This window comes from Mastomys coucha, unplaced genomic scaffold, assembly GCF_008632895.1.
Source record: "Mastomys coucha isolate ucsf_1 unplaced genomic scaffold, UCSF_Mcou_1 pScaffold15, whole genome shotgun sequence".
In the NCBI taxonomy this organism is placed as follows: domain Eukaryota; kingdom Metazoa; phylum Chordata; class Mammalia; order Rodentia; family Muridae; genus Mastomys; species Mastomys coucha.
Window position 1 is genome coordinate 148,906,335 of NW_022196897.1, and position 7,903 is coordinate 148,914,237.

The 7,903-nt window shown below is 47.1% G+C and overlaps 1 protein-coding gene across 5 annotated transcripts in view; it reads left to right on the top strand.

The window, feature by feature from the left end:
* The window catches only part of L3mbtl1 (L3MBTL histone methyl-lysine binding protein 1), a 33,683-nt gene that overhangs the window by 846 nt on the left and 24,934 nt on the right, over positions 1 to 7,903 (top strand). For 2 of the 5 annotated variants that reach the window (XM_031372651.1, XM_031372649.1), the window contains exons 2-8: positions 138 to 303; positions 2,667 to 2,810; positions 3,159 to 3,373; positions 3,567 to 3,681; positions 3,866 to 4,013; positions 4,158 to 4,275; positions 4,846 to 4,927. In XM_031372651.1, the coding sequence (XP_031228511.1) occupies positions 2,675 to 2,810; positions 3,159 to 3,373; positions 3,567 to 3,681; positions 3,866 to 4,013; positions 4,158 to 4,275; positions 4,846 to 4,927 (814 nt within the window). In that variant the 5' untranslated portion in view covers positions 138 to 303; positions 2,667 to 2,674. Of the gene's footprint in view, positions 1 to 137; positions 304 to 2,602; positions 2,811 to 3,158; positions 3,374 to 3,566; positions 3,682 to 3,865; positions 4,014 to 4,157; positions 4,276 to 4,845; positions 4,928 to 7,903 lie in introns of those variants that run through there. The other 3 variants (XM_031372652.1, XM_031372650.1, XM_031372653.1) reach the window with 3 other exon arrangements.

Sequence of the window (7,903 nt, forward strand, 5' to 3'; positions counted from 1 at the left end):
GGAGGGAGAGAGGGGAGAGGAGGGAGGGGGGAGGGAGGGAGGGGAGACTGTCTAGTTTGACAGCAAGTGACAGCAGCAGGGACACATTCAGAAATTGTTTATTGAGCATCTACTATGTGCAACCACTCTCGTTTTAGGTAGGATTCTCTGGAATCACAGACTAGGTTTATGAGAGTAGCCTTGTGAAACCAGCAAGATTGGGCAGAGATGTTGAAATGCTGGCCTAGTCATAGCAGAGGCGTCAGCCTGAGGAGCAGGAAGCCCTGAACCTGAGATGGGCCTGCAGAGACCCCTCAAATGAAGGTAAAGGCATGGGGGTCTCCCTAGCCCTCTATGAACTAATCATCTATGGCTGACTTAGGGAGAGAGCACATGAGAGACACTTCCCTGGCCAGTTCCAGAGAACCTGAGGCTGATGGCTGACAGTTGTCATTGTGCTCCAGAAGGGTCTCACCGAATGCTTTTCTCTCACTGGCATGGATCTCCTTTGCCCTCCCAACCTGTAATTGTTTTGGTTCTCCCAAGGCTCCACTCTTTTCCCTGTAGTCATTTCTCTGTCTCAGATACCATCATCACACAACGTCTTTCAGATCTGTCCCCAGCTCCAACCTCATCCTTTATCTTTAAAGTATAAGCCTCATGAGAGCCCTTTGTCTTGGTGGCACCTATGTCCCCAGAGTGCAGAGCAGTGCTGACATTTCATTGGTTCTCCCAGACTAGCTGAGACCAGGCATCAAGCTGGATTAGGAAGGCCATCTTCAGCTTCTTCTCTGAGACACCTGCTACGCCGGACTGGTTTTTGAAACAGAGTTCTTTGAATGAGCCACCACTCTTCTTGATCTCCAGTATTTGAAACAAAAGATTTGTTTTATTTAAAATAATTAAAAGTGATGCAAAGGTGGGGGTGGAGAGGTGGCTCAGGGTTAAGAGCACTTGCTGCTCTTGCTCACCACCTAGGTTCAGTTCCCAGCAAGCACGTGGTGTCTGTCAACCATCTGGAACTTCAGTTGGGAGGGGGATAAGGGAGGGGTGGTAATCAGAAGCCCTCGGGTGGTCTCAACAGGTACTGCATGCGCATGGTGAACACAACGTTCCAGCAAAAGCAACCATACACGTAAAATAAAAGTAAATATTTCTAAGTGGTGCAAACTCTTCAGCCGTGAGAGGCAAAATAATTGGGACTGAAATTTGGTGGATTCTGAATTACACGTTTTAAAAACTCGTTTTGTTTGACCTTGTCTAGCTGTTTATACCACAGCTCTAGACTTCTAGTAATAGACATCTATAATATATTCTGTGTTTTAGGGAGGAAAACCTAGGAAAAAATGAACAGGCAAGAGCAGCAGGAGAGAGGGAGGGAGGGTGGGCACAAACGAGCAGCCATGGCACCTGATTTTGCAAGTGGGCAGGGTCCGTGTTACAGGCCGGAGGTTGCGAAGCTCCCTGGAGCTTCTGTCTGAAGGGAGAGAGGATTGCTATTTGTGAAGACATGCTGGTGTCAATGCATCCAGCACTTACCAAAGCCCCCTGAGGTAGGTGCCATTATGATTTTTATTTTATTTTATACTTAAGAAATTGGGGCTCGAAGGGCAGTGGTAGCACATGCCTTTAATCCCAGCACTTGGGAGGCAGAGGCAGGTGGATTTCTGAGTTCAAGGCCAGCCTGGTCTACAGAGTGAGTTCCAGGACAGCCAGGGCTACACAGAGAAACCCTGTCTCGAAAAAACAAAAAAAAAAAAGAGAAAAAAAAGGGGGGGGGGAACTGGAGCTCAGAGTGGGAAAGTTACTTATCGGGAATCACAGGTATTAAGTGAATGTAGAGAAGCTGAGAGTCCAATCAAAACCCTGTCCTAAGCTAAGCCTCCGATTCCTTCCTTACCATACATGCCAGATGCCATGGCTAAGTGCTGCTAAGAAGCAGCTGACTAGCAACCATACTACAGAAGACAGTTCTTTCTCTTCTCTTCCATTTCTCTCCATGCATCCCCCAACCTCTCTGCTGGCTTTGAGCACAGGATTCATGCATGTAGGCAAGTGCGTTGCTAGTAAGTTATAGCCCCATCTCCTGGAGTGTTTGCTGACTGGGTGGCATATGCACCCTTTTGCTATTCGGGTATGTGTATCCAGTCGGGGCTTGTAAAGCCTTTCCACCTATCCATGGTTGTGCCTGGGTTTAGAGGGAGTGATGTACGGGGGCAACACAAAAGGAGAGGGGCAGGGAAGACGTCACCTTCCACAAGGACCAGTCCTGTTTGGATAGAGTAGAATATGGTTCATGAAGACTCTGAGTTCTCCAAGATGGGGAATGGAAGTGGGGGACCAAGAAAGAAGTGCATTTGGACTTAGCCTGGCCTTTGTCACTGGCCAAAGTCAGGTATCCTATAACCCATTTCCATACACATAGTGTGCACGCTGTTAGGGGTACGTCACACATACCACTATGCCCACCCTCACAAATAAAGGACAGGGGAGCATATAGGACCTGGCCAGAGTTCTTGCAGTAACCTAGGTAAAGGCCAGGAGTCAGAGCTGCTGCTGGCATCCTAAAATGTCTTCTCAGAGATGAAACCTTTCTAAGTTGCTGCCTTGAGGATGGCCAGTTTCTCCTCCAGGAAGCCTCTTCCCTCCCTGTCCTCATCACCCTGGTGGCTGTGTTTGGTTTGTAGACATCTGGATGGAGGGACACACTGACATGGAGATACTAAGGACAGTGAAAGGGTCTTCCACAGGGGAGGTCAACGTGCACCTGGTGGCCAGAGACAGCGCAGGTTCTCACCCTCACCTGCCTACAACCGCCTTCATTATTCCTAGTAAGTCAGTGGCAGGGGTCTGGAGGTTCCATACTTGCTCAAGGTGTGGATAGTAGGGAAGGACGATGTTTTTCACTCTTTTTGTTACTTTTTGGTTTGATTTGGTTTAGTTTTGTTGAGACAGGGTTTCTCCGTATAGCCCTGGCTGTCCTCAAACTTGCTTTGTACATCAGGCTGGCCTGAAACTCAAAGATTCCCCTAAATCTGCCTCCCAAGGGCTGTGCTACCACGCCCAGCCTTTTCACCGTCTGTAACTCTTTTTCCCCTTTATACGCATGCGTGGCAGGAGTGCGACAGGGTCAACAGGCCCATCATCTATGCTTTGTTTTTTCCGTGTATCGTTTCTAGCCAATGCAGCTACCCTTGGTCTGCCTAGCACTGCTCTGGATGTGTCCTACCCCCGGGAGTCAGTCCACGTGGGTGCCCTGGAGCGGGTGGCTGGCAGCGAACCTGTAACAGCTACCATTCTGCCACAGCTAAGCACCGGACCGGGGACCAACAGCACAGTCAGGCTTCTGGATTGGACAGGGGTTTCTGCACCTTTACCTGGTAGCAGCATGCGGGTCAGTCTCCATAAAGATTGGCAGCTGCAGGGAGGGGCCTGGGATTGAAGGCGGGGCTTGAAGGGGAAAGGCTGGTAGAATCAGGAGGCTTAGAATGACACATTCTGGGACTGGACTTGGTGGGATAATGGGTGACCCAAGGTATGGAGAGCTGGAATAAGGTCCTAGTCCTCAGAATTTCCTGTATCCCCAGTTCCGGATAAACGAGTACGCGCCACTGAGCATGATAGGAATGGAGCGACCACGAAGCCCGGAGCCGCGACACGAGAGTGTCATAGCCGGAAGAGATGCAAGCATCCAGCACCCTGGTAGGATCCTGCTCCCAGGTGGGTGGGTGAGGCTTGTAGTTAGTTTGGCTCGTGACCGGATGCGATCCTAAGTGGCGAAGGCTGGATGATGCTGTCCATTAGGAAATGGGCTACCGGGGATGTGGGCGGAGCCTGAGTGTGCTGTCTATGGGTGGGAAGACTGAGGCCCAGACGGCTCCCACAGATGTTCACCAGGACCCTCAAGACGTCACTTCTCTGGAACCCACAGTAGACGTGAGCTCCTGCAAGTGCCAGGCTTATGGGCCTCAACAAAGTATTGGCCTAGACGGTGGCTCATCGGGAGACCGATGCCCTCAGCCTTTCCAGAAGCGGTAAGAACAAGGGCTTGCCGCTTTTCTTGCCCTGTTTTTAGTTAGTAAAGCCTCCTTCCGGTTCCGGGTTTAGGAGAATGTGGATACACTGGATGCTACTAAATGTAATAGCATTTTTTCTCTAATAACTGTCCCAATTTGTAGGTCAGTCATAGTAGAGAACTCAGGCTGTACCATCGCTTCTGAACTCCTAAAACCCATGAAAAAGAGGAAACATAAAGAGTCCCAGAGCCCATCAGAGGAGTCTGAGCCGGAGGCCATGGTAAAATGGGGGCCGCGGAGCGAGAGAGAGAGATGAAGCCGGAACCTCAGTTTTGTATTCGTGTCAATCCAAGATAGGGGTCTGGGTCAAGTAGACTCCTGTTGCATCCTGCTCCCATAGTTTCAGATTCCCTCTTGAATCAAGTTGTAAACCTTATTAGAGAAAGCAAGAGAGCTATGGAAGGAGGGAGGGAGGGAGGGAGAGAGAGAAAAAAAAAGAAAGAGAGAATGGAGAATACAGCAGGAAGATTGTCTTGGTCAGGGAAAATGAGCACAAAGCCGAACTGTTCATATACTCAATTTCCCCACTAGAAATGAGAATTGTGGTTAGATTGTTTAAGGAGGACTTGAGTACTCATGTGGATCTATACATCCCAGCGGTACAGACCCAAGCCATGGATTGACTGCAGGAACTCTGTCAAGGACTACACATACCCTAGAGGAAAAACTCTTTCCATTTCGGGCATAACATTGGACCAGAGAGCCAGGCGAGGACCAGGGACCAGAGGCTGAATTTGTCTCCCAACCCATGAGGACAATAAGCTGGCATCATTAGCCTTTCTCTTTACAGAAGCAAGGAGAAGGAAAAGACCCAGAGAGAGAGCCTGCCCCCAACACCCTAGAGAATGAGGAGTGGAACAGAAGCCAGCTGGGTATGGTAGCCTGTGCGTGTTTGTGTGTGTGAAGTGGTTATAGACTTCTGGAAGTGTGAGACTGAAGGCATGGGGCATGGTTGTGGTTGTATATGGTACGTGTGAGCACAGGTTAGTGTATATGAAAGACAGTAAGACCATTTGGAGTTTGTTCATGACTATATGATTATTCTGGGTTGCTTATCTTGCATTCTACGTCTGTGAGGAGGCCCTACTAGGAAGTCTGGGCTCAATATCTGAAGACATTCAGCTAAATGACATTACTTCCCTTTGATGGGATTGGTAAGCCCACAGCAGTCATTGGCCTGACCTTCCTGTTTAGGCCCCTTTCTTGGTCTGTTGGTGCTAAGAGATCCTTCCGAGTTTGCTTCTGTTCTCAAGCCTGATGTTAGTGTTTCTGTTGTAAGCTGTCAACTGGATCTAAGCAGAACTTACCATACTAGTCTTCATCAATGTATCAATTTGTATGTCTTCCTCCCCCAACACTTACTCTATCAACACTGGGCCTGAATGTATTTATCTATTTAATTTCTTTCTGGCCTTATTACACCGAGGGGAGGTGCATGTGCCTCAGAGCCTGTGGGGGGGCCAGAAGACAATTTTCCAGAGTCAGTTCTCTGCTTCCACCACGTGGGTCCTGGGGAACCAATGACTTGGCAGCAAGTGCTTTTACACTGAGCCATCTTGCCAGCCTGGGACCAAATCTAAGGTTGGCAGGATCACTGTGTCTTGGCTCAGCCTAGAGCCTGGTATGGAATGGGTTCTCAGTGGCTTTGTGTTTGGTAGGTGAACTGATGGTGTGTGTGTTGTGATGGTGTGTGTGTCATGAGTCCTCATGGACTGCACTTCAGTTACATGAGTTTTTCCCATCCTGGTAAGAAACAGAAGGGTGTGCTCAAAAGAAGCACCATGTGCCACCTTTTCTATGGACTCATTTTAAGAACAATGGCAGGTGGGGCTTGGTGTCCCACACCTTAAGTCCCAGCACTTGAAAGGCAAAAGCAAGTCTCTGTAAATTTGTACGCCAGCCTGGTCTACATATCAAACTCCAGGCCAACTAACTGTCTTAGTCACTGTTCTATTGCTATAAGGAGAACCCATGACCAAGGCAATTCTTATAAAGGAGAGCCTTTCGTTGTGGGGCCAGCTTACAGTTTCAGAGGTTAGTCCATTATCATCATGGTAGGGAGCGTGGCAGGGAGCTGGAGAAGTGGCTCAGAGCTACATCCTGATTGGCAGACAGAGAAAGAGGGAGAGGAATAGAGAGAGAGACAGAGAGAGAGAAGGAGGGAGGGGGAGGAAGAACTGGCCCTAGCATGGGATTTTGAAACCTTAAAGCCCACCCACCCCTAGTGACACACTTCCTCCAACAAGGCCACACCTCCTAGTCCTTGTAATCCTTTCAAACAGTTCTACTTCCTGGTGACCAGGCATTCAAATACATGAGCCTGTTGCGGCCATTCTTTTTTTTTTTAAGATTTATTTATTTATTTATTATATGTAAGTACACTGTAGCTATCTTCAGACACCCCAGAAGAGGGCAGCAGATCTCATTACAGATGGTTGTAAGCCACCATGTGGCTGCTGGGATTTGAACTCAGGACCTTTGGAAGAGCACTCAGTGTCCTTAACTACCGAGCCATCTCTCCATCCCAAGGGGGGGGCCTTCTTATTCAAACCACCACATCAACCTAGGCTACAGAGTGAGACCCAGTCTTAAAACAACAAAAAAGAACCAAGACCAGGACACTGTTAGTGAGTCTACTCAGCAGTTAAAGCTCTTCTAGACAATTTGGATTGAGTGCCAACACTCACAGTGACTCAGCCATCTCTCTCCAGTTTAGAGGATCCAGTGGACTCTTCAGATCTCTGCAGGCACGTGAATTTTTTTTTTTTAATTTATTAATTTAAAAAAAAGTGATACTTGAGAACCTCATTCCACAGTGCTGGGTACAACTGCAAAGATGTCCAAGCATTTGGGATTTGAGGACAAACCACGTCAATCTCTCATTCCATACACATCCAGATCCATAATCTAGTGGCACTCCAGGATTGGCTAGTTATGTCTTTTCAGATTCTGAGCATCTTTCTCTATTTCTTTATACTTACTTACTTTAATTACTTATTTATTTGGTTTTTTATCTTTATCTTTTGTATTGCTGGGGATGAAATCCAGGAGCTCACATGCGCTAGCCAAATGCTTTGCCTCTGGGCTATATACCCAGATATTTATTTTTATTTTAGACAAATATAATTGGGTGAGTTATCTTGTACTATTAATTTTTAAATATATTTGCTTTTGTTTTTATTTTTGGGTATCATGACAGGATCTCTGCAACTGCCTAAGACTGGTGATCTTCTTGCCTTGGTTCCCCAAATGCTGGGATTCCACACCCATATGCTACCATATCCAACACCATTAAATGCTTTTGTGTTTTTTTAATTTTTGTAGCCTGTTTTTGTTGTTGTTTTTTTAAAGATTTTTTTTTATGTTATGTATGTGGATTGTTTTGTCTGCATGTATGTCTATGCATCCCATGTGTAGAGTGCCCACAGGGAGTAAGAGAAGGACTCGGGGCTGGAGAGTTGGCTCAGTGGTTAGGAGTATTGACGGTGTTCCAGAGGTCCTGAGTTCAGTGTCCAGCAACCACATGGTGGCTCACAACCATCTGTAATGGGATCCGAAGCTCTCTACTGGTGTGGCAGAAGACAGCTACAGTGTACTCACATGCATTAAACAAACAAACAAACAAATAAATAAATAAATATTTTTAAAAAGAGAGAAGGCGTTGGATTCCCCTGGGACTGGAGTTATAGATGGTTATGAGGTGCCATGTAAGTGCAGGGATCCAAACCCAGACCATTTGGAAGAGCAGCGAATGTTCTTAACCTCTAAGCCATCTCTCTAGTCACCTCTTGCCCATTAATTTTTTATGTATTTGAAATACAAGTCTTTTTTTTTTTTTTTTTTTTTTT